The sequence below is a fragment of the Thunnus thynnus genome, chromosome 8, assembly GCF_963924715.1.
Source record: "Thunnus thynnus chromosome 8, fThuThy2.1, whole genome shotgun sequence".
Lineage (NCBI taxonomy): Eukaryota > Metazoa > Chordata > Actinopteri > Scombriformes > Scombridae > Thunnus > Thunnus thynnus.
In genome coordinates, this window is record NC_089524.1 from 29,853,993 (window position 1) to 29,881,102 (window position 27,110).

The window sequence follows — 27,110 nt, forward strand, 5'->3', positions numbered from 1 at the left end:
CACTTTAGGGTGAGGTCATTGTTTTGGTAGAGTTTAAGTGGCAAAACACCAACACCTTCAGGTCAATAGTCAGCTCACCAAAATATATTTTGCTCCCATGGGACTTCAAATCTTGGATGAAATATGAGCAGTAAGTTTAGTCTGCCACACAACTCACTCTGACTGGAACTCTCATTTGTTCTCTACTCCACAAGATTAGAGCCTTTTTATATAATGTAGTTGAATTTTGTGATTCCAGCTTACTGCCTTTCCAGTCTGGCCTGTCTCTCCTTTAGAGGCCCACATGGGTATTACAGAGGAGAAGGGCTTCTGTTACTTTGATCAGGACCACTGACGCTAAAGAAATCATCACTCTTTATTTCAGCCAAATGTGAATAACACTTAAGAAGCAAAAAAAAAAAAACACTATCCAGGCGAGCCAGTCAGTACTGGTCATTTTATAGAGAAAGAGTTGGGAGTCTATGAAACAAACAGTCCACTTTTAAAGGGCATGTTGAGTAATAGACCAGAGTATGATAAAAAAAAAAAAAAAGTTTGAAATTGCACGGTTTTTAAAGGAATTGTCTTGGGACAGGCGCCATTTCAGGTTTTACAAGAAATGAAAATGGACTAAAATGCACCAGTGTACCACTCACTGGTCTACCATTGCTCCATGATTACCATCAGCTCTAGTATAAAATAAGAAACAGGAATAACATAATCAACTTTTTTCCTGAACTACCCACCAAAATCTGTCTCCAAAAAGAAATGGAGGCCATCTAATACTAATGGGTCAATTGATTCTGGAGACAGACTAAAATCTTGTAGTTTCAGGTTGACTCTGCTAGGTGCACCTAGCATAGACATAAATTTGTGATTTTGGGCAATGTGATGTACAGTATATCATGAAACCTGACTATAGTATTCTTCAAAACTTGCACCTAAACATGTCATGAAATCATTACAATTACAAATGATGATATAAATTTCTGAATTTATCAGTATAAAACTAACTAAATTCTTGTTTTACCATGTTTCCATGTTTCAGTGCTACAACAGTAGGACTAAACAGTCACGCACCAGTGGAAATTATGGACAGTTACCAGGCAATTAGATACTGTACTTGAGCACAGTTGTCAGGAAGCTGATTGTAGTCAATTGATTCAGCAAGAGAAAACTTGCAACCCTAAACCAAATTAATTATTTTATGTTGACACAAGAGCCTAACAGCTGTTGATACTCATTATTTAAAAGAAGCAGCACCTAAATTAAAAACAAGTGATTCCAAAGATCATACTTTTATCAATGATAGAAAACAATCATTATACTCTACTTTTAATTAATTAAGGACTGTCGTACATTAACGTCAGCAGATTTGAACACATGGCTTGTACACCACATGGGTATTTCTAGCTTTAGGCTTCTTGAAAGAGTGATTAGCATACTTTCTCCTTCTGGTCTGTTATTCTATGGTCACTCCAAGCCCTGTAAATGTGAGTATATGCCTGACGAAGCGCTATGCACAGGCACTACTGAGGTGTTCTGTTGCACTTAATAAGTCAGCTTTGGTGTGGAGATTGGCCAGGAGCCAAAATGTGTATTCTGAGTCAGGTCCAGCTGTGCATTTCTTTCTGTGGATAACAGTTCATACCCTTGGTTAATACCCATACAAAATGGGTTCAATGGTGCAGGCAGGAAACAATTCACTGCTCTCACGTCTTTACGGAAAATATGGACAAACTGCAAGCCGCAACTTTCACACATAGATGTGAAAGCGATGTGAAGCAGGCCTCACACATTGCAGCTGCAGGATGTGTGTGTGTGTGTGTGTGTGTGTGTGTGTGCCTGTGTGTATATAAAAGTGCCTGTAATTCAGCCTGTGATCCCCCTTGTCTGTATTAGCCCATGCGCACAATGCGTAGTAGCAGATTTATTGCCCTACCTGGTCAAGGCTTTGCTTTGCAGTCACTTAGTAAAGAGTCACTGAGGCACATCGTGTTCTCTCCAGCAGCCCCTCGACCCAGACAGCCAGTCCAGCACAACCAAAGCTCTGCCACAGGCACCTCTTGTGCTGCAGGCCATCGTTCAAAACATCCAAATACAGTCTGTTCTGTGGCCCAGACACCACTTCCTCCCCCAACAGGAGAGGTGAAGAGGAGAGCTCAGAGAAAATCTACATAATCACAGACTGACCGGGCACCTCTCTGCTGACTTAGAAAATAAGCAAAGGATACATGTGCCAAAGCAAACAGGGGAAAAGACCCATTACTGAGAGTGAAATCAATTGCACGCTTCCAAATCTGCAGACTGAAATGGACTAAACTACAAAAATTAAGAATGTGCCCCTCTACGGGCTCAGACACTAACTTTAATACAACATTCAAGTTTGAATTTCTTACCTTTTCAATTTATTCATTTATTTATTGTATCTTATGTTGTACTATTTTTATGGTCTCATTACTTTAAAATTTTTACTCTTGTGAAGCACTTTGTGACCTGCTCTGTGAAAGCTGCTATATTAAATAAACTTTACTTACTTACTTACTTACTTACCTCCACTGAGTATTTTATTGTTTACGGTCCTGAGCCCCGTTTCCCTAAAGCATCTTAAGGCTAAGAGGATCTAAACCCATGGACTTGCAACAGGACACTCACCCGTCTCACAGAACACATACACTTCCATTTCATCAAATCAAGGAAACATGTGTGATGGGCAGCTGGTCCTGAGGACAGTGACAGCTGAACACTAGTCTGAGTTGGAAATCTTATCTTCCTTTTGATGTGGATTCCCAGTAAGAAAAGCTATATATTTAACCATATTTTTCAAAAATCAGTCAAGGAGTTCAACTGTGCCTTAAAAATAGAGACAAATTTGTCTTATTTCACACGCTTTTAGGTGAGAACATCCCTCAACAAATGTGCCTAATTGAAGGAATTTCAATGTTTGAGATCTGTGTTGTTTCAAGGTGTATTTCTTTTTCTACTGGGTTGTGTATGAATATCATATGTAGATTATCACCACTTCCTGTCACAAAGGATCAGGGGCAGAATGTACCAATGTGACCACAGTCTGACGCACTGTGCACCCACCAACGCAGTTCTGTTGAAGGCTAAACTTGTGTCCCAACAGGCTGATGTGTACCCATGACTAAGGTGGAAATGCCATCAAGCATCGGAGCACGAGTGGGCAGAGTGTCCAAGTGTCCTTTAGAGGATCTTATCTAATCACAAGCAGTAACCTCCAGTCACAGAATGAGCTACTACAGGGCCACCTAATCTCAACCAAAGCCAGAGTGACCTTCTGCAGCCAAGGCTGTAGGCAGGGGAACGGACAGCTGGATTTCTGCCTCCTCCACATAAGTTCTCAGTTGACCATGGAGGTGGTGGGTTACCAAAAGCTAGGTAGGTTGATGTGAAGAGATAGATTTCACAGATCCTCAAACTAAAGATTTTACCAGGCTATCTGCTGTACAACAGTAATGCTTTGAGTGGTCATTGTCCGTATCAGACGAGTTCTGACCCACTGGAAAAACTCTGTTTGGTTTAGGCGCCTGGGTAGAGTGTGCAGGAGGCAGAGCATGACGCAAAAAGTACGCTGTGGTTGTAATTATGCATTTTTAAGCTTTTCATCAGAGATAAAACAGCTTTTATCAACACGCCCACTCACTCACTGTGAATTCTCCGGAGCATTCACTGCTGTATTCACACATGGGCTCAATCGGACATTACACAGACTTTGTATTAGGGAGGGTAAAGTCCATTTAATGTTCATTCCGACTGATACCTCACACATACAGCTCCCTCCAGATAATGTCCAGAAAATTTCAGGGTTACAATGCATGTGTGAAAGGAGCTTTTGTTAAACTTCAGTACTTCCCAATAACAGATGTGATTTTTTTCCACAAGCAATTTTTTTTTTGACTGTTTCTATTGTCTTCTTCGTTTAAAAGTTAGATGCATAAGCCTGTGCTAACTTGTTTTTTTCCTTGTACGTGAAACAAATCATTCCATTCTCAATAATTATAACTGGTCATCCACCGTGCAGGCAGTGTACATTCAAAACCACTGCCATAAAGGAAGAATACAACATCATGAAATCAATATTAATTATGTAATTTATCAGACGGACTAGAATGCGTATCTTTAAGGCTACTCATGAAAAGCAAATTTTGACATTTCATATTTTGTATCATGCAGGGAAAAGTTGAGAGGTCCTGTAAGTGGACTTGTATAGCTTCAACTCATCTACATTTCATTTAATACAGTGATCATGACGGATTTCAACAAAAGACAAATCCTTCTCATTGTTGTGATCACAGAACTCATGTGCATGTAGTAAACCTTCATAATCACTACAGATCCACTGAAACCAGAGAGTAATTTCTTTATTTACCTGCTGATGCAGCACACTTACACACTTTCAGTATATGTGTTTGGCCTCGGGAACGTTTAGACAGCAAAATTGCTATGGCAAGTCTATACATGCTGCTTCTCGCACTGCAGTTACTGAGGGGGATGGGAACTTGGGGCAGTTTAAAATCCAGACACAGCATTAACGAAGGCCGTGGGCACATGATTCATCTTAAAACTATTGCTAACTTGGAGGAGTCCTTCCATGCAATGTGCAGTACAACACCTAAGGACAGGGAGTGGCTTTAAAACTGACACCAACCTTTGAAACACTATTCGAAAAAGTGCTGACAGCTTGAATGACTCCACTAAAGAGATTTTGTCAAAACAACTAAGTGGTTGGAAAATACTCACCACTTAAATGACTAATCTCTGTCTTCCTTTTTTTCATCCACTAGAAAGTTATGTGTCAGATGGGCTGAGGTAAGCCCATAGGGACTAAGTGGATCTGCGCAAATTTTTCATATCAATTTCAACTTCGGTGAAATGTTGCGCCGGTGACCAATAGCAAGCCATCTTGTCAGTACTGACTTTTGAGGGGACAGAGAGCCAAAGAGTCTATAATGGAAGAAGCTATCATGGCTTATTAGCTGTGTGTCATCGCAATCTAGCTAACTGACAGTTAGCTTTTTTTGTTCATCAGCAACAGAAGTTCACCGTCACTGGGATATTTTTAATGTAATGTTGACAAACCAATACACAACTCTATTTATTTTGGTCCAAGCTCTAATCTTGACTGGTTTTGCTTAGGAGTTATTTATGGTGCTAGAAAATATAGCTCCAGTTTGGTATCTTTTACTAGCGATGACTCACTTCTGCCTGGGTGTTGTCTGGTCCCTCTGGAGCAAGTCCTCTCAGGTTGATGATGTGGACCTCCTGAGGGAGGTTGGCGGTGCCCCTGCTTGCACAGCCTGACAGGGCAGTGAAGCTCTTCAACATGGCCTGCACTGGGTGTCCCATCCCCACCGGCAGCAACTCACATGGGCTGCGAAATAATGGCCCTGCGGCAAAGAAAAGAAGAATATTGTAAGAATCAAATGCTTCAGTATGTTCAGGATTCAAATGTCATGTCTCACATGATGCTAACTTTTATGTAATTCATATATGAGCACTTGTGCACAATAATATCCCTTGGCCAAGATTACGTACAGCAGGAATGCAGTCAGTATTACAGTAGAATAAGAAATAAAGCCTTCTTCTGGGAAAAGTGGAAATGTTATCATGGTGTAATCTTTCTTATTGTTGCAATGACCTGTAAGGAGTGTACTAATGACATACAATATCTAGTTTGAGATGAGTAATTTCAATTCCAAAACTGCATCACATTTGATGAGCTGCATGTTTTTAAGTAAAAACTCATCCTGAAAAAACAACTTTTGACCCTTCTACCCAGTCCTCAGTCCTCTATAATGTAAGTTCTTCCTTCAGAACAATGTAGCGTCATTCAGTCTGACCATCTATAGGCTGAGTAATGTGTGAGACATGTAATCTAATCAACACACAGCTTTCCAATTATGTTCCCCTTAAGGCAGTTTCAGCCACTTTATTTTCCTTGAACGGTCAAATTTGACCTTCCCTAATCACTCAGAAGGACAGCCAGACTTCACACTTTAAGTGCACTTTGACTGTAAAGCCTGTAACTAACTAGGCTATTAGATGTGGCCTTCACTAGTTGCCTTGGAGATGTGACAAGCTCCTGGACAATTTGAAGTGGCAAACCTGTCAGCATGGTCTACAGTAATGATCCAGTTCACACTGTTCAACTCTCTACAAGTCATTCTGTACAACTCACTGAACAATCAAAACATCTGAGCAGGCTTATTCGCGGGTATCACAAAACCGAAGATATGAGCAAATCACTGTTGCAAGGAGTCCTTAAGAGGGTCACATGTCAGAGATGGGGATTTCCCCATTAAATCTCCATGGGAAAGCCATATTTCATGTTCACATTCACTTGTTTTTGTTATTCAGGCCAATAGTTATCCTACCCTTCTTCCTCATATCCTACAAAGAAAACATATTTTTGTTGCAGCAAATGTCAGAAGCCCAAAGCCCTTTTACACTGTCAGGTACAATGAAGATGATACTGGAGGGACAGAAACCTGCGGAAAGACCCCAAGGCAGCTCTTTCCAACAACTACAGAAATTTGTCTTAGTTATATATTTTATTTTAGTTCATTTGAGTATCATATTTAAACTCCAAATTAATTCAGGTTAAGGCAATATGATTTGAGGTCAAATGAGTGTTTTTTGCAATGTCCATGTTGTGTACGACAGATCAAACTGTTCATGAATTTGCGTTCATTTCTAAGGGAGAAATTTCTATTGGTGAATGCCACAAATTCTCTTAAACCTCTTAAATGTGCCACTTAAGAGTAAATCTGGGTTAGGGTTAGGGTGAGCGGTTCTTGCATGTCTTTGTTATGAAAACTTACAGTACATTTGACAGTGGGAAAATAAACTAGTCAAACTAAAAAGTTAGCCTTTATTGGCCTCTTATCATTTTTGTATGTATGAGTAATGTTATGCGTTATCGTATCTGCATCAGTCACAACAAACGGTTAATTATCTGGTATTTTCATTAGTCATTGATGCATTACTAGCAAAAAGCGTTACGGATGTTTTACTCTCTAGAGTCACACACATCACCGCAGCCATGACTACAAAAAACAGTGACAGAGTTGGTTAGTTAAGCAGAGCAGCACCAAGCAGGGTGTAAAGACACAGCAGTCCAGTCTGTTGCATCTCTATCTGTGTTTTAGTCAGCTTTAACAGTTTAGTGATCTGTGAATGCCTGGGCTACTTTAGTTAAACATAGATTGATTTATGTTTACACGACTGCACTTAACATTCACATTTGCTCTTGCATGATACGGCATTTCCTTTTCATCAGCCGCAAGCTTTTCAGGTGGTTAACAAGCTTCACCACAGCCTGAGATACGTCTTCAGTGTAAACTTCCTTTACATTTTACATCCATATGACCCACTTAAACACATTCGGGGTGTAACTTACACACATACACAAGAATGCAGGCGTTTCACATGAAGTCAGGGGGGGCACAAAAACAAGGCGCTGAGGTTTGAGTGAGGTACCAAACAGCTCTTTTCCATTAGAAAGTTGTGTATACTATGAGAATGTCTGTGGCCAGGTTTTCCTCGGGGTCAGAGCTTGTGTTTTACCCCACAGCCTTGTGCCAGCCAAAGGCCTGCTCACATTTCAAACACATCACACTAAACATGCAAGGGTTGCCAATAGCAATCAGATGGAACATTTGGAAATAATTAAAGTCTAAGTGAAAGACAGTCAGATAACAATGTTAAATTCTCCCCAACTGACTCAAAAAACACTGTGCCTCAGCAGTGGGGTACAAGCTAGGGGGGAAAGTTTTTTGTTTTTTTATGCTCAGAACACATAGCTATTGTTTTCTCTTTCCTCACTGTCCAATAAGCCTATGTTAGATCAGCACAAAGCCAGAGATCATATATGGCATACCTCCCCTCTCCTTGTTGTGAGAAAAACACAGAAGCTTTACTGTTACAATATTTGTCTCTTGAGACAGATCCCAAGCCCTTGACAGATGTCTCAGCATGGACTTTGTGCTGTCTCTTGTCACTTGCGAGTTCACTGCGAGCTCAGAGGGATTACTGAAACGCTTATTGGGAGTATACATATATTAAAACATGGCAAGGTCTGGCAATAGCAATAAAAAGGACAAGGCTTAATAGCAAAAACCTGTGGTGCATCAGTATTTCAACCCCCACCTACCCCCCACACTGACTCCCCCTCCCCTCCCTCCCCTCCCTCCCTTTTCCTCCCAAAGGACCAAAACCCAATTCCCTTTCTAGCCATGTCATCACGCCTCACTCCCACAAACACGTCTGAGGGCACTCCAACTCACTTTTTCCCCTCACACATGGAGAATAACAAACAACAGCCAGACAAACAAAGAAAAACGTAGTTCTTTCTGGGAGACTGCCAAAAGATTACAATACTTGTTGGGCAAGAATCTGACTCTTTAAATTGCTTAAAAATACAAAAGAAAAGAGAGGCATGTGGGAGAAAAGAGTATCACATGGATAGAAAAGTAGGACATTTTAAGTTTTCATAGTAATGTTTTTGCCAAGCCTAAGAGAGGCAACATCAGTCAGTCTGTCTATTCAATACTTTGATCAGTTTTTGTTCAGATTTCTTGCTGTAGAACAGACTTTTATGAAATTTGGAAAAGAAATCCATTCTCCCCAGACGATGATTCCTAACTGTTTTGGTCACCTGCTGACCTTTCATCTAGCCCCACCATCTGGACAAATGATCCCTATGACCAACACTTTGGTTGATCTCCAACAACTGTTTGGATTTTTTCATATCTTCAGTGCAGTCTCATGGTTTCCAGAGAATAAATCCTAATGTTTTGGGGATCCCCATACTTTGAATTTCCACTTGAACACAGGATTTATCTAAATCTTAAATGGACGTATCATGTACATTTCCAGGTCTATATTGATTAGGTGGGGTTCTACTGGTGTATCTTAACATGATATACAGTTTAAACTCCTTATTTATCTCATACTGGCTCTTTACACAGTCCGTCAGTTCAGCCTCTGTCTGAAACTGGTCGTTTTAGCTCCTGTCTCTTTAAGGCCCCCCTCCCAATGAGCCCACTCTGTTCTGATTGTACTGGAGGCCACATTAAAAAATAGTAGTAGCAGCACTTCACTACTATACATGAAATGGAAACTTCTCAAATACATCAAAACATTTTTGAGCCTGAATCCAATCCGAAATATGAGTGGACAATGCAAACAACACATGTAAAACCCTTAGCAACAAGGGCTACCAATAGACAGCCACTTGTTTATAATAAGAGCTGGATAGGGCGCCGCTGCTCAACCTTGCAGCCACTTTTTCCCAGTGGTCACTCGCGGTATTGCAGCGAAAAATCCCCCTGCAGTCCAAAAAGCATTTTCCCCATAGACCACCACTGTAAAAGAGACGCCTGTAAAACTGTTGACTGTTGGCTCTTTCTATTATGAAATTTTGATCCATGGAGGTTTTATATTTGTAAAACTTTCCTCGAGCTAAGAAAATCAATTTAAAAATCGGTGACGTCATCACAATGTAAAGTCTATGGGCCGAGCAGGAACTCGCGGGCAGGGCCAGTGGGAGAAGCACTGCACATATTCAGTGGGCCGCATAGCGCAGAAGCAAACCCGGAAGCTAGAAACTTTTTTTGGCGTACGCGCTAGGCGAGCAATTCCAATAGGACTGTTATAATACATCCATCGCTGATATACCCAACAATTTGATGTCATCACAAGGAGGTGGTGGAGGTGTAGAAGTGTTCAGGGCAGGCTTAAGTTTGGGCTTTTGACTGACAGGGAGCATTTTTACATACATTCACCTCAAGTTTTGGACCGTTGACCAAGTTTGTGTTTTTGAATTGTTGCAGAGTTGTATGACATGATAATATCATTTCACATCACATTACATCCATTGTGTTGAACGCTGCAGCCTCAAGCTGCATTATTTTGAGAGGTTGTGCATTTTTGTGTTTTAGGATTAAACACAGTCACCAATGCTTTCAAAGAACCATTTATGTTTATTTTATTACATCAGAGTGATAAAAGTCTCACACATATTATTCATTGCAAATGACTCAACCATGAGCTATAGGGACTTAGTTTCTCTATAATGATCTATAGTTCGTCTATGTGAAAAAAACATCCTTAGAATCTTCAAAATGATTCAGAACAATTGACAATAGACATTCACCTGTCATGTAGATTTTCTATCAAGTTGAAACCAGTTCTAACCCCTCACATATGCTATTGCCATCAGCATACAATCTCCATGGACAGATATGTTATAGTGAGGGAAAAAACGCTTGCATCTGTTGGACTTGCCGCAGCTTTGTGTCTTTTGTCACCTTGTCTGTCTGCCTTTCTCCCCCGCTTCTGTCTCCCCACCTATCCAACCATCTTTCTGTTTCCCCGGTCATCGATGGAGTACAGATTACGTCCTGTCCAGCTGCTACTAGTGCCTTTTCACTGGCCAGGCCAAACGCCCACAGCAGAGGAATGAGAGAAGCTGTTGTTCACTCTGCGTGAAAAACAAGTCCAGCCTGAGCCCCCCGAGACTGTACGGCAAATACATCCTTAACCCAACAGATACACTTAAATCTGATGGTCAATCTGCTACCCCATCTGTAATTGCAATCTCTAAAATGCATTAAGTCTCTTTTAATGAGATGATAAACAATGAGAAATTTGAAGTAGCAGCTGTATTTAAGATGCATGGCAGAGATTGTAAATCCAACTTTAGTCTATCCAAACATTCAAATCCAGACATTGTGTCCATCCAGGCACTTTTGTAGCTTGTAGCTTACCACAATATTGTGGTACCACTGTACCAAATTACAAACTAATATCTCCAAATCTCAGCAAATTACATGACAATTATCTATTATCAAATGAGCTGCAGGTTTTTGGAGCTTAACATTCATTTTGAATATACTGGAATAAAGTTGTGAGATGCTTAATTTCCTCAAGATCTGGCAGAATCTGATCTGTGATTTTTGAATACTGTACAAATGATCCTATACCTTCATTTTACTCTGCATCAATCTCAATCAGTCAACCATGACAAACTGACCCTAGAACCCAACTACAGTAAAAGGCCGAAGAGCTCTTCTTACCCATTTCTTAACTTTAAATCCTGATTCATTTTATACACTGGAAACACATAGGACTCTGTGTTAGGCTAAATCAGCAACAGACACATGGACCACATGTTAACATGGACATGACAGCCAGCAACATGGCCCATCAGGCTCTGCCCTACTCCAACTCCCCTGCATGCAGGGCGCCGGCTGTGAGGTGAAATCTGTTCACAATTCACACATCTGAAACTATGATTATTAGGGTTAAAAGTAGTTTTTTAAGATGTTGCCTGGTATTTGAAAAGTTTCAAAGTAGGATTTGACAATTTGAAAGTAAGAACAGAATCTCTTTAAATATGTTTATGAAGTGCAATATTTGCAATTCTTCAAAACTTTAAATTTAGTTAAGTAAGAGTCTCAGAAAAAACCTTGCAGAGATTCAACACACTCTTTTCAGAGATTCAAATCTGCTCTTTCAGCTTTGTATGCTGGGATTTCTGACACTGTTTTGACAGCAGAAAAGATATGAAACTAGACTGGGTGGTAACATAGTGGTACCATCCACTGACCCTGTGTGTTAGGAGATGCTCCTGTGTTGTAACAGAGCTCAGTGGGGCATTTTTGACAGCTGGCATACCTGCAGCAAACAAACAAAGGATCATAAATAGATCAGGCTTTACATAAGCAGTGGGATGCGTCAAAACGTGTTTGTATCCAGAATCCTGCAGAACAGCTTGGGACATTATTACATCCTTACAAACTACCCACTCCATCCCAGTCAAAAGGTGAAAGGTGTCAGAGAAAGTCATAAACAGACAAGATGCTGTGACTTAACCATTATCATTGCATTTATGAAGACATTTATGTATTTTATCAGACAGGAGGAATTTCACAAGTTCTATTTCAAAATTAGACCTTCAAAGTGAAAGTGGAAGGCATCAAAACTGGCAACAAACAGTACAGAGTGACAAATGTCATGTGTAAAGACCAGGTGTACTGGTGTATGAGGACTGTGGTGGAATGTGAAAGTTTTTTTTTAGCTTATGTGGAAAAAATGACAGACTTATTCAGATCATAAACTTCCCTCACCACATTAAGCTGCTTTGGCTGTGGGTGGGCACAGTCAGAGACAGTTAGTAAGGCCCCCGTTGGAATTGCCCACTCTGCCACTTTTGTCTGATACTTAAAGATAAAATGTAAGAGCTGAAAGAGGTTTAATTTTCAGTATTAGTGAATTTAGTTGAAGTAACAGTTGAATTGAAAAAGCTGAAAGGAAGTGAAGTAAAAGTGAAGCACTGGGGGGAGATGATATCAATCAAAGCATCAGTGAGAAACTAAGTTTAACTCCTAGTCAAACACTAAGAGATGAAAGCAGTGGAACACGTTGACACGTATATGCTGAAAGCAGTTGAATTGCCATTTGGAGAGTGAGATGAAATCAGTTGTAGGGAAAGATATGAGAGCAGTTGAGCCAACCAATCATCATCATTAAAAAAACACACATTTGAGAAGCTGGCATCAGAGAATTTTGGCATTTTTTTCTTAAAAAATTACTCAAAAAGATTATCAAAATAGCTGCAGATTAATTTCATCGATCGACTAACCACTTAATCGTCAAATCATTGCAGCTCTAGTTGAAATGTTGGTGGTAAAAGTAGTTGAAGTTTCAGTTGAAGTGCTGGAGTTCAGTTCAAATGTGTACATTGCAAGCAGCTGAAATATCATTGCTATTCACATAAATTCAACTTAAAATTTACTTTGCAATAAACACATAGGTTCATTTCCTTGACTGAACAGTAGCACGTTATTTTAGTATGCATCGGTGACATTTTTAACGGTGGTCCCTTCCTCCATAGTTCATGACCAGGATTCCCGGCAGTGTGACTCATTCTGTACAATGAGTAAAGGACATGAACATGAAACGCTACCGCCAGTGATTGATGTGAGCCTTAACCTACTTCTTTTTCTCCTAACCGCCCCCAGTTAAATGTTTATTTCTACGGTTATACCTTTTTTGGGGATTAGCACCAAATATACACAGACTGATTCTAACAGCAACACTGGATATGGCATTACAAGACCATGCACTAGAGGAATTTATTTTCTGTAAAAAGATATTGATTATATCCTTTTATTATTATACATGGCCTAAAATGCATTTAAGCTTGACTGTGATAGTGTTAGAGGTAAGACAGGAAGTTAACGTTGTAAATCCAAATTAAGGAGGGAGAAACTGTATAAATACGCTGAAAGGCAACACACTTTGAATTATTTCAACAGTGTGAGATCCAGGCAGTGATGTCACTAGACACTTTTCATACTTTTCAGCAAGCTCCTTTTGGACTATAACCTCCTTTGTGATTCAAGCACTCTCTTAATATCTCTTTCAGATGTTTTGCTAAAGTTCAGAAGACGTTACATAATGTGTGATACAGTGAAAGAACTAAAACTCCTTGTCTCATTTTCACAGCTTTCATTAGAGCTTCCTTCAAGTGCAGTCGCATCATATTTCAAGGGTAGAAAATAATCACTATATGAATTGACATTATGAAGATTACCGGTTCCTGTAAATGATGAGTCTGGATCTGTTATTTTCAAGTGAGAAAACCAGCCACATACTTAAAAAATAATTGCAAAAACATTGGTGAAATTGGATAAGAGAAGAATCACAGGATAGATAATCAGGATAAAAATATTTGAGGGCCTGGAGGTGAAACAGAAACAATACTATGATGAGTTTGTAATCCTCTGAAGTGTGTGTCTGTACTTTCAATGAATGTATCCCCACTGGCAATGTTTTGAAGTGAATACTTTACTCATCATGCGGGCTGTATGATGTCATATTTTCACACATATTATAGCGCTTGTTAGTCACTATCTATGATTACTCCACCAACATAATGGATGGAACAAAAATGATTTCTCTGAGAAGATAGTAATAAATAATAAAGTAATAAAAATGAAAAACTGGTGGATGCAAACAGTGTTATCAGTATCGGAATTAATCAGAGCTACAACAAATTACTATTTTCATTATTTTCATGCTGACAAATATTTTCTTAATTAATAAATGAATAGTTTGGTCTTTAAAAGGTCACTGAAAAAACCTTTACAAGATTTATTAATCCCCAAGTAGATTAATCCAACCAACAGTCCAATACCTAATATATTCAGTTTACTATCACATAAGACAACAAAGAGCAGTAAATCTTCAAAATTGAGAAAGTGTATCAGGGGACTGTTTGGAATTTTTGCTTGAAAAGTGCCTTCAAGCAATAATATATTACCCAAATAGCTGATGATTATTTGTCTGTCAAAGAGTCATCAATTACTGAAATAATACTGTAGTTTCAGCTCTTGATAAAATTATCCACCTTATACTGTGTTATCAAGGCTTCTGTTGCAAGTTTTAAACTCAAGTTTATATATATTTATTTTTATATTCAGAACTGAAGGGCTACAAAAGTAGGACCCTCCCTGTGAGGTACATCGGTCAATACAATCTTCTCCTGTCCTACTAGAGATAAACGCCTCTGTTTCCAAAGAATGCACTTTGTTGCTTTCCACACTGTGGCACGGAGCCAAGATTTGAGTACAGGAAGTGATGTCAGTCTGTGTGCCAGTTAGGGACAAATCTGATATTCCCACAAAGCCATTTCCGAAGATAAACAAACAGAACCTTCCCCCTATGTGTGTATACACATCCTCACATGTCTTGTTCCCAGTATCCTTCAGTGGGCAGGCTGATTGTGTTTCTTCAGATGCATAAGAAAGTCAAAGGGGTGAAGAAAACTTCACTGTTATCAACACATGCTTCATAAAACATACAGTACGCTAAGATTCCCTATATGAACGTACAAGCAGATGAGGAAAATAATGAAGCTTAATACACACAAATACACTTGTCTAACAATGCAAAGATATAATAAGGCCAACTTAATTACAATAAATACAAAGTACTGCAAAGGGGCCTCTTTGTTTCAATATATCTCCTCCCTATCTAAGATATCCCCATTCCCATATGAACCACAGGATTAAATGAATCCTCTGGCCTCTTTTGTTTTCTACTGCAGGGCACATTTCCCATGGACCATGAACCACGCAAACGAGTTTAGGGAATGTAATATTCTGCCCGCTTTTGTTTTCCTAGGGGGCTTTGGACTAAAGAATCACTAGCTCTGCAGTGTTGACACTAGCGCAGCCCACTCACCCCTGAACCTTGAGCCACTACTACAGGAAGTGAATAAAGCCTTTCATAAGGGTAGTGTAAGTTCACTTCACTGGCCAGCCTATGAAAAGGATTTATCTCTTGACTGTAAAATTGGAGGCATAAGAGGAGGAAACTGGAATAGGATGAAGGAAGGAGGGCAGGGGTGAGCTTGAACTCCATTAGGGAAGTCATAAACTCCCCCATCAAAGTGTGAAATCTTAAGTCAGATATCCCATCTGTACAGTAACTTGATATCACCCAAAAACTTTTTATTGGAAGGTTCATCTGCCATAATCTTGTCAGCTGACATATAATTGGAAAAACAGTTAAAAAACAGTAGATTCAATGGATCATACTTTACCTATGTGGGAGATGTGGAGCAAGTATGGATATGCAGGCAAAGCTTCTTCCAATTCTTAAGTATGTTAACAGGTGTTCAGATGATAAATAACATCCCTGTGGATGTGAATCCAGCAGTAACAATAAAGGCACTGAATACAAAGAAACAGTGCTAGTAAAAATGCATCTCTCTCGTTTAAAAGCAGCTTTGCTCTGTGTTGCTCTGCTGGTGGCATGATATTAATTGCTAAATTGTCTGATTTGCTTCATTACCACTTTCATATTGGGCCATTAAATATGAAGCTAGAACCAGGAGACTCAGCTTGCTTGGTCAAAAGGTTAAAAAAAATTAAACAAACAAGAAATAATATGCTAATAGTTGCTAGTAATGAGCGTTAGAGCTGAGGGTAGGTGGAAAAAGGTTATTTTGTGTTAAAAAGTAATGTGGATGATAGCTGGCTACATTAGCTATCTTAAGTCACAACTGTCCTGTAAAGTGTGACCTGAATAGTGAAACTACTTGCACACGACAAAGTTTACAGAACTGTAATGGCTCCTGGTGTCTGGTGACCTGAAGTGGCTAGCTGACTCTGGCTACATCATAGTGAATTTAATGGTCCCATCTACAAGAGGGACGGACTGAAAGAAGACTGTATGCACATTGATCTGCTGTCTTGGCTTGTATTTGTTGACGGGGCATAATCTCTGGTTATGAGCTATGGGAATTGACTGAACAGTCTGGATTGTACTTTGTTCAATCGGTTCCTACCATGTAGCCGGGTAGCTAATGCTAGCTAGCCAGCAGTCTGCACATATCATTCTCATGTCATGTCCAAACACAAACCGCAAATGTTCCATCTGAGCTGAAACTTGTTATTAAACTGGGCATCCTTGTATATTCAGTTGAAGCATGTCGCACTGACATTCCTTAGCTGTATGGGATAACCTGTATCTTTTAAATATGGTTAGCGAGAACAGCCTTGCAGGTGGTGCAGGTCTTTTGTTGTTCTTATCCAACTGTCTTGCACATTAAACCCTAAAATACAATGTTCCACCCATGTTTTACATTTCCTGCATTTTGCAGGGAAAAAAAGGTTGAAATCATGAATTGTCACCAGGTTTTGTTTTGCTATATCACTCAGCCCTAATATAAAGATACATGACTTATTATATTCTGTGCACTGAAAGGTGAGTTAAACACTTTTCTGTTACTGACAGTGAGTCCAGTTATTATTCATCTGCCCTGACAGATGAAGCAGGCACCTGTTGGTAAACCATCAACATTAGCTGAAAAAAATACTTGACCAATTCCCGAGCAGCATACGAAGCCCCAGGCAAGCAGAGAAGGTAGAAGTGGGTACATTTCTCTCTACCTCTGAATGCAGACATAAATCAGAGGGCTTTGAAGAGACGGATGACATGGCTAATTCTCAGAGGAACACAGGAGCCACTGTGTAAAGTGAGACAGCTGGGAGAGACCAAGCATTTGTGCATATGACTAAAGACTTTACTGGCTGTGCTACTACAGTATGTCTTTACTGATGGGTGCTGACATGTGCTGTCTGGACCTGCAATATCAAAAGACAAAAAAGTTGTCAACACAGTCACAGAACAAGAACTGGCTGTTCGAGTGTCCGTGAAGTAGTAAATGGGTAAGATCAGCTGAGAACATTTTGCACACACTGGTCCAGTATCAGTAAAGTAAAGCAACTCAACTAGTGACAAATGTTAAGCATGAACAGTTTTTCTTAATTCTCTGTTAAGGAGAACCCCATACCGAACAACTACTGTCACATCCTGAGCTAACCCAAAACAAGTGAAGGCTTGGGTGGTAATGGCAGAAAAGACTGTAAAATGCATCAGTAGAAACAACAGTGTAATAACATTATTACACCGCGGTTGTGTGGGAAGGTTTCCACCAGACTGCTGTATGACTTTGTTCAGATACCATAAGAGGACTGCATCAGCAATCAGCTCACCCGGCACAGTGCAGTGCTTTGACGAACTGTCTTTGCTGGTTAAAAGGGGCAAAGTGAGAGACATTGCTGTCCTGCTGCTCCAAGGGCATATCATTCATCAATCATAGATTCCTGCAAAAGCCATGTTCTTTGACAGCAGCTTGGCAGGGGTTTGGGAGAAGCAGCCACTTCATCTATGAAGATTCAGACCCAGTAGGGGAGGCAGGGAACTGAACCCCGAGGTCACCATTCTTGTCCTTCTTGATGCTGTCCTCATTTTGCGTGTGTTAAAACACCGGCCTTGCAGGAATTCCTCAACATAAAGTATTAAATATCATCTGCTGGCAGTGATGAAAAGTCACTGGTGGACAAGTTCAGTTTTACTGAGTTAGTATCTTTAAGCCTGCATAATGTAAAGACGTTAGCAAAAATGTCGTAGAGCTTACACAATAATGTAAATCATAATGCACTTGCTTTTGAAGGTTTATAATGTCACATTTATCCACTTCATGCCTAAAGAGACCACAAGCAACAAATATGACTGCAAGCATGCTGATCTGGATCACTGGTAGAGTTACTGGTAATCAAGATGAGCCATATTTAGCCATATCGTTGTAATCTAACATCCAAATTGAAATACAGAAACACACCCTGGAAAAATCAGCAGATAAGTCTTGGCTTGCTACTTTGTTAGGGGAATGAGGAAGGGATTTCGCTAAATCAATAGTACCGAGCACATTTAGGGCATTGATAGATTTTTTTTAAGGCTACATCAGTCAAATAGAGCTAAAAAAAGACGCCTTTGTTCTTGTGATATTTTACAAAAACACCATCACTCAGATGTGATAACAGGAGCCTTTGAGAACCAGCAGGTTGCCATCAACAGAAAGCGAAGAGTGAAACAATGCTGGGCCTTTGTGCCAGTGTGTGAGCCCGGTGAGAAGGAGCCAGAGAGGTGAGAAAGGGCAAAGCAGACAGCATTTTCACACAAGCTGGAAGAGACTACATTCCACTGGGCTTCTTCATCTTAAGAGGAGAGAGGGTTAAGAAGAATGACTTGTCAAATGCCATGTTGCCTTGTGTATTAACATGCACAAAAAGACATTGGGAGGGCCTCTTTACTGGACACTTAACAAATGGAAAGTGTGATGAATAATAGGTCGGTTAGAAAAGTCAATAGACAATAAAAAAAAGCTATGAATACAGTTTCATTGCGAAATACAAAGACAGCAGATAATATATACATGATGTTGAGGAAATGATTCATTTAAAAAAACTGGGGAACTCCTGACTTGTGACAAAGAGATGTGCTGCTGAATTATAAAGTGTTTTATTGCTTTCAGTGTTTTCCTTAACTGTGTGCAGATCTGCTTCAGAAGAAGAAAGGAGTAGGCTAGACTCTAGCTATCATAACAGCTTATTACAGCACTTTTTAAAAGATATACCACTGCAGCTGATGCTTATTTTATTCCTACAACTAATCAGACCACAACTGCTTTCTCTATTAATTACCTGAAATCTATCAAATTTGAAAAAAAAAAGAGCATTTCCAAGTGTGTGTGTGTTTGTGATCTAAGGAAAATATCTGTTATTTAAGGCTCAGAGAAGAGCCTACTGTCATTTTTTGGAAATTTTCCAAAGGACCATTCCAGAATTAGGACATGGTCTTTCAACAGGACTCATCTGGTGGAAATGGAGTGGGGAAGGTTAGGCCCCAGGAGGGACTGGTGTGATGAAAGACACCACCTGGAAGCCTTCAGCGAGCATCTTATTCCTTTGGAGATAAAGAATCATGCACTCAAAAGTTGGCACCTCTGCGAGGTTATTAAGCGGATTAAATTCTAATGAACTCACACTCATGACGGTTGAGAAACAAAAATCCATTAACATTTCAGAAGAAAACACACATTTTTTGTCTCACTGCTCCTGAAGGTTATCTGAACAGAGGGAGTCCGTTTTTTTTTTTACTATTACTCCTTCTTTCTTCAATGAAGTCACACTCCACATAACTCTTTTACTCTAACTCTCCCCAGCTCCAGTGGCTTTTTTTTTTTTTTTTCTTCACAGGGCTGTGAAACACAATGGAAAACGCACGATCACCCCAGCTGTCTCCCATTACTGACTCTAACCGAAATTATTTACACGCCTGCTTACTGGAACTATGGAGAGGGAGAGGGAGAGAGAGAGAGAGAGATAGAGAGAGAGAGAGAGAGAGAGAGAGAGAGAGAGAGAGAGAGAGAGAGAGAGAGAGAGAAGGGGGGTGGGATTCAGTTTACTCCTACAGATTTGCGCAAGCATCCTCTTGACTGGAGGCTGACGAGATATGATAGCCCTGGATGAAGATACGAGTCCATCTGTAGAAACCTGTCTGCTGCGGTTCATTTAGGTGCTCCTCCTCGTGCGAGAGAGAGTGTGTGTGTTAGGTAGAGAGAGTGACAGATTAAGTGAGTGGGAAGAGATTAAGGAAAAGTAGAGTCATCTTTTAAAAAGTTTATCTTTACCGCAGGCCTGCTTGTAAATCCACATCAATCAAAAACAAATGTCTACACTGCTGTTAATTAAACTGGCTAATACTGGGGTGACCTTCATTCAATAAGCAAGCAATATAAACAAACAAGGCCAGCATGGCTGTCTCCTCTTTGACAGCACTGTTAAGATAAAGGCCTCACCATGGGGGGAGAACAGACCTGTAATTAGACACACACGGGACTCCCGTTGCTATGTAAACATCCCAACCACTCTGCCTAGCAGCACACTGCCTCTGTGCTGTGCTGCTCCGGCTCCTCACATGAATCACAGGGCAACATCTGGTTTAGCATGCTGGAAGGGACTTTGTCGGTTTGGCACGCTGTACGTGTGTGGAGTGTGTCGATTTGGACCAGACGACCCACGCCTGCGCCTGCCTCTCTCCTCCCCCCCCGGCCACCCCACCTCTCAGATTACAGCGGTTGCACAATGCATTTTGGCAGTCCCACTCTTGCTGGCCCCAAGAAAGCATTGTGGATATAAAGACGAACCTTTTGCTCAACTGTGAGGGGAAAAACATTACAACCGCTTTTGGCTTTGTAATGACTCTCATCTGCCAAAAGTATACAAAAAATGTAGACAAAAAAAAAAGTTGTTTACTTTCCAAAGCCCCTACATTTGAACATATGGACTGTGAATATGAGGACAATTCAATTCCTTTTTCCAGTTATTGTTTCGTTTCACGATACGGTTGTTAGACTATGTGGTTCTACAATGAATAGCCGAAGACAGATTCGCACTAATAGCTTCGTCATTCATCAAGCCGCCCCATATGTAAAATCAGGAAAGGCTATAAGAGGAGAAAGTACTTCTGCACTCAATTATGCTGCTGGTGTTTTTCAGTGAGCCACCAGCCCGGCGTTGTGCCTCCGGTATAACCAGCATCCTGCTGGAGCTGTTCCTGGCAAGTGCCTCAAATTAATATCTGGCATTGCTCCTGTAAGACTTCATTTGACTGCGAAACTCAAACTCTGCCTAAAAGTCCACCATATATCCTTCACAAAACAGCAGTTCTGGCAAGTTGAGGAGAGACAACCACAAAATGGTAGTAAGGATATGGGGAGGAAAAAAAAAAAAAAGGTATAAACAACAAAAAGTAGAGTGAAGCAGCAGAGCAGAGACTTGAAATATGAACGTTAAGGTGCTTTCAGACTGACTTTTAAGAGTTATGGGAGGCCCAGATCCTGGATTGCATTACGCTGAGAGAAGACTCATTGCAGACTAATCTAAACATTACGTAAGAGCTCTCCTGACAAGTTTAGAGGGCAGATGTGACTGTTTACACAGATGCTGCGAGATGATAGAAATAGACAGAAAAGGAGAGAGAAGTGAGAGATAGGCTGAAGTGTTGGTGTGCGAAAAAGAGTTGATAAAAACTGATAAGTCAAAAGCAGATATGAGAATCTTCTTCAAAATGGTTAAATGCGGTTATTAGCCTGCATTTAACCTGTTCAACAATCTACTTCAGAGCATCGGAAGATTTGTCCATAAATCAAGAAGTACACATGCTGCCAGTGTGCTTTGGAGGAAAGGGCATTGGTTGTCTAACTGTAAATATATGTCCCTTGTGTCACAGTACAACAATGCATCCTGGTGTATGAGGAAGAATTTAGAGGGAAACTTCATACGTGACTTCATTGTGTTGGAGATCCTGGCATTGTGGGAGAAATGATGTTTGCTCTACCCACAGCACATACTGACTACACTGCTATTGTTTGTGTAAAAGTCAGCTCTCTGGAGTGTGGTCCAAGCCTCGGGAGGATACAGAAGAACTTTTGAAATAATAACCTATGGCGGCAATCAGACTGAAAGCATGAAAAACGCGAACCACACTTTTTTGGAGACCATGCTAGCATGCCTCCTACTGGGTAATTATTCCTGTGCTGCCACAGAAAAACAACACGGGATGTTGCAGATTAAAGCTGGAGCGAGTTCAGCTCCTAAGTCGTACATTGTGAAACCAGCCTTTATAAACAGGACATCTCAAAATCGGAGAAATAGAAAAGAGGAATGTACATTCGATTCTCAGTGAAGTTAATGCCAGATTGTTGCCAACTTGACAGATTTTGTCAGGCTAAGGTCTGCTAACTGTTTAGTCAGTTATTATAATATTTGGGCCATCATGTTACCAAGCGACGAAAACCACTGCTGAATTTTGAAGCCAATTTAGATGTTACAGCAATGACAGTTTCCTCCAATTACATCTACTGGCAAACCCCACAACATATTGAATGTCCGCCCACCACATATGACCACGACCCAACTTTTCACAAACACGTCCCAGAAAGGGAACAACATTTTTCCTGCAATAGGAAATAAAAATTGTAAGTAAATAAGCAATAAATGAGCAGTTTTTTTCAAATTCTATCAGACTTGCTCATGTAGTTTTTTATAACTAGCCAAAAACAAAGCCAAAGTGGTTGTCAGAATCTGGCTGCTCTTCAAATCTGACTGGCCAGTCTTGGCGCCACTGTCTTTGTACACTGTTGGCAGTTTGACTGACACATCATACGTCACTGAAATCTTACAAAGGTTCAATGTGTAAGAATTGACCATCTGATCCAAACAGATAGGGCATACCCCTCCCGTCCCCCCACTCTTCCCCTAAAACGCATCACCCCACCACCATTATCACTCTCTGAATATAGCGTATAGCAATCTGTGCTATGGCGTTGTCAAGATATCAAAATGCTATTGCTATATTGCTGCCATTTTCCAACACAGTAAACCAGTAGAGACCTCATTTATTGATATGATATTTCAATATCAATCCAGCTTACTACAATGAACTACGACGCCAACTGTCTCATGCCAGCTTTCACATAGTTGGTGCAACCCGGTGCAGTTTGTCGGATCAGCTGAGATGGCCAGCTGATGTCTCCCCAGCCAGCGTCTGAGCAGCAGCCGGCTGCTCCGACAACGACCATTTATCTTATCTGCCCGTCATGTTTCATATTGTATTTCAGTGGACTAAGGACACCATTGAATGGTTTGGCACACAGTGTACTGGAGCAAGAGACTGAAAATAGTGCCCCCCGCTTTCTATGTATTCAAACGAGAATCTGTTTTGGAATCAGCACCCAAGTATTGTGATGGTACTGAATCGGGAGATAAGCGTACCGTCCCAGGCCTACAAAATCAACACTGTCATTTGTTACGACCTTTATTTTTCACCTTGTGGTCCATTTGGTATAAAATTTAAATCCCTACGGACACTTACATCTGTCAAATCATAATTTTTTTTCATGTATGTGCACAACACTCTAAAGGTGCACTCACAAACCATGTACGCCGCACCGCGCACGCTCTCCATCCTCTGCCACATCCTCTGTTTTCCAGGGAAAACTCTGAAGGAGAACAATCTGAAGAGATAGAAGTGACTGTGACAAAGTAAAGTGAGCGGTAGGGTGTCACAGATACAAGTCTCATCACTCTAGGAAACTGTCACTCATGCTCATGAGTACTTGTTGTTGAGTATAAAAGGTCATAAGTAACATGCACATTCCTCAGAGTGAGAGGCACAGTATTCCCCTTCAGTTAGATAAGGTCCATGGGGTGTGTTGTGGCAGTGAATGACATCATCCAGAGCCTACATTATTTGATACAGCACCATGTTAGCACACATTGGTTTCCTGTATTCATGTTTGTAGCCATTTTATGTGTTTGTTCACTCTCTCTCTCTCTCTCTCTGGTTGGCCTGTTCAACGGCTGTAAATTACTGGATATCTGGCAGTACGTCAGTTCATTCCAATCAGTCTGACAGATACATGTAAGCCTGGTGAGTGTTTGCATTCTGAGATTGAACTTGTCAGCAGTTTCTTAAATGTAAATCCCCCTTACTCACTACTCTGACAAGCACTGTCTAGAAAGGCATGTTGGGAGAAACAGTGGAAAATCCCAGAGAGTGGGCAAACGTGACAACACAGGACTGCAAGGTTTAGTCGATAGTCGATATAATTCATTCCTGACATTGGCTCCTGCTAATAAAAATGTAATTATCTAATTGCTTTTAATGCACATAAACAAACAACAATCATGTATAGTAGTGCAGCTCTATTAGTTTCACATTTTAAACAAATTAGCAGTGAGAGAAACTTACCTGCAGATGCCAGGCAACACATTGCAAGAAGTAACAAAGGAACAGTGGATCTTCGAGCCATTGTGTTATTATCCTGCAGCTTCCAGTGTAAAGAAGGTGGGTGAACAGGCCTTTCTCCTGCTTTTCAGAAAAGGTTTCCCTCTCTATGAAGCAGTCTACAGGAAGTCAGCGACAAGCTCCAGCTGTAAAGTGAACAAAAGTAGGGAAAGTCAACCAAAAGAAGCAGGTTGTGATTCAGCGTGGACAAACAGTGGGGAACCGGGCTCTGCTTAATATACCCTGTGGGAATGATGAGATGAGACAAGAGCAGCATTAGTTTGTAGACCAGGGGATTAATCTGGGAAGGTTAATTGGGGGTCATGCATGCTTCAAAGGACTGTGCTGCACACACCTTCCCATGCCCGCGGCCGGTCAGAAAGAACCCTCTGAGGAGTGTGGGACGGCTGACTGGCTCGCTGGGTGTGAAACACTTAGGAACATGCCACAGGTTATTAACGCACTTTAATTGAGAGCGTCAGGAAACACTGGATGCTCCAGTGGGGTCTTGAGTAAGCAGCTTAGCACCACCATGCTAACCAGCATGACCTTGCCTAAAGCTTTAACTTTTCTAATTTAACCCCAAACACTGACCACCATGACAGTGCAAAAAATGCATGCACTATTATACACTGAGGTCCATAAGGTTGTGATGTCACAACTATACGCTGAGTGTTTTCCCTATCGTTAGCTTGCAGGGGCAGCCCGCCCCTCCTGAAACAAACAAACTATGTTTATTTATGTTGTTTACCTAATTTATGTGTACTTGTTTCATTTGAGAGTCTCTATTGCGTTTTGCTGTCATTTATGGTTTCTCTCCTCTGCTCTGCTCTCTGTATTTCACCGAGGGCGGGGCTTAGTCTCTCCACACATACACACACACACACACACACACACACACAGAGTGGAGCAGAGGAGAGACAGACAGCAGAGGAAATGCTGCACAGTTGTTGGATGTCAGGAAGCTAATTTGTCATTGCACAGCCTTCCAAAGGTTGGATAACATCATCCTCAGCGGTGGTCATCACTATTTTACCAGTGAGTTTAACCCAGAGCCCTGGTTTTAATGGGTACATTAAGCTACAATCCATTACCTGTGGTTGGCCTGGGTGTACATCACTCAGAAAACAGTCAGCCAATCAGAAGAGAGGGGCATTGAGCAGACACAAGACAGGCTGAGTGAGACAGAGGGGTTGCATCCAGGGCTCGTACAGCTGTAACTAGGTGTTTTTTGACCATAAATACATGCAAATGTTTATAAATAGACCACAAGAAGCAATATATTAACCTGGGAAAGGGGCATAATATGACTTCTTTAAGGATATCACAGCAGTTGTTAGAGGAATTTTAAAAACTGTGTATTACATGTGTTGTATTAATCAAATGAGTGATGTCCTCATCAAGATCATAATGTATGTTTCGTATTTCCCCCCATTTAACCATTTCATGTAAATATTTCAGTTGTTTGAGTTAAGATGTCAATGTTTGTCATTTATGCACAAGGTAATTGGAGCTGGACTGGATTGGATGGCCGTGCCAGTCAGGAAATCTTGATTTGTAATCTGAGCCTCACAAATGAACCATGAATGTACCATGAAGATTTAAATGACATTCATATGAATAGTGGGTCATTTGTTTAAAGCCACTATCAACACACTCATGATGTTGTATAGTTCTAAATAAAACATATACTGTATATTCATTTAATTTCCTTGGCTGCCACGCTTCAAAAAGGCTTACAACAAAGTGGAAAGACATCAGATAGCGAGACATCATTGCCATTGCATCAAAGCAGTGAGCTGTGATGATCAGACTCCAGATAAGACTAGAAAAGCAGAGGATATTCTCAACTGAATAAAGCAAGACAGCAAAACAGATTAGGCATATATAGCTGACATTCTGACAAACATTAACACAATTTGTCATTTTAGGGGCTATTATTTATTCTAAAATAATTAAAAAGCTTCAACATCATAATAATCTCCCTCAATGTTTTTACAAAGACTGAATAAAGCATTCAAATGTGAATCATTGACAGACTACATTGGTATCAATTTATTATTTTTGGCTGTGGCTATTTCGGTTTAGGCTTGCTCTGCAGCGACAAGAAGCAACACCTTTTTAGAAAGGCAACAGAAATAGTAGCAAATGAGTTCTCTGAGTCATACCGCATTCTTTATGACATCAAAACTGCAACTGTAACTTCTGTAGAATGTGACGTTGTGTCAAACCCATGTGGTAAAAGTTGCATCTGAGACTAGTATAAGCGTATGTGCCAGATGTGCATCTATCTCGCTCGTGGTGAACCATAGAGGGTTTATGGGAAGTGATGCACAAAGAACTAAGGTGCATCACTCTGCAGCGCAAGCAGCTGCACAGGACAAAAGGGCCTTTCACTGTTTGGCAGCTGGAGGGGCTGGGAAGTAATTTTGAAAGATCATGACAAATATTACACTTTCAGCTAGTGAAGCAGAGCCAGTGCCCTCTGTTTGATTTATGCCCCTCCTTGACCTTCATCTCCTCCCTGACTCAAAGGTAAACTGTGTTGCAACAGCTTCTGCGAGGCAAAGACCAAATCAAAGAAAAGCGATGTAAAGCTACTTACTCTTCTGTTGGGTAGAAGATTGAAATATCTGATGGACAAATATTCTGAAAGACCACATAGAGTTTTGAAAAGTTTTATCACTGCTTTAACTAACTGTTAAAGTTCAATTTAAGGCATCACAAAGCTTATCCATTGACTATTCAAACATGTTTTGGGTTTTGTGTGTGGGTTTTACTCCAAAAGCTCCAGCCACGGTGCTGGTTTTGTTGCAGCAACACTCAAATCACCTCATGTGACTTCTCCTCAACCCTGACCGTCTAAGCCGAGCAGCTATTTCACCCAGAGAAGATCT

General features: G+C 40.6%; 1 protein-coding gene across 1 annotated transcript in view; it reads right to left on the reverse strand.

The window, feature by feature from the left end:
• The window catches only part of tgfbr3 (transforming growth factor, beta receptor III), a 72,237-nt gene that overhangs the window by 43,441 nt on the left and 1,686 nt on the right, over positions 1 to 27,110 (reverse strand). Inside the window, exons 2-3 of the mRNA XM_067597875.1 lie at positions 24,178 to 24,359; positions 5,203 to 5,390 (exon numbers count right to left, since the gene is read on the reverse strand). Coding sequence (XP_067453976.1) covers positions 5,203 to 5,390; positions 24,178 to 24,238 — 249 coding nt within the window. The 5' untranslated portion in view covers positions 24,239 to 24,359. The remainder of the gene's footprint in view (positions 1 to 5,202; positions 5,391 to 24,177; positions 24,360 to 27,110) is intronic.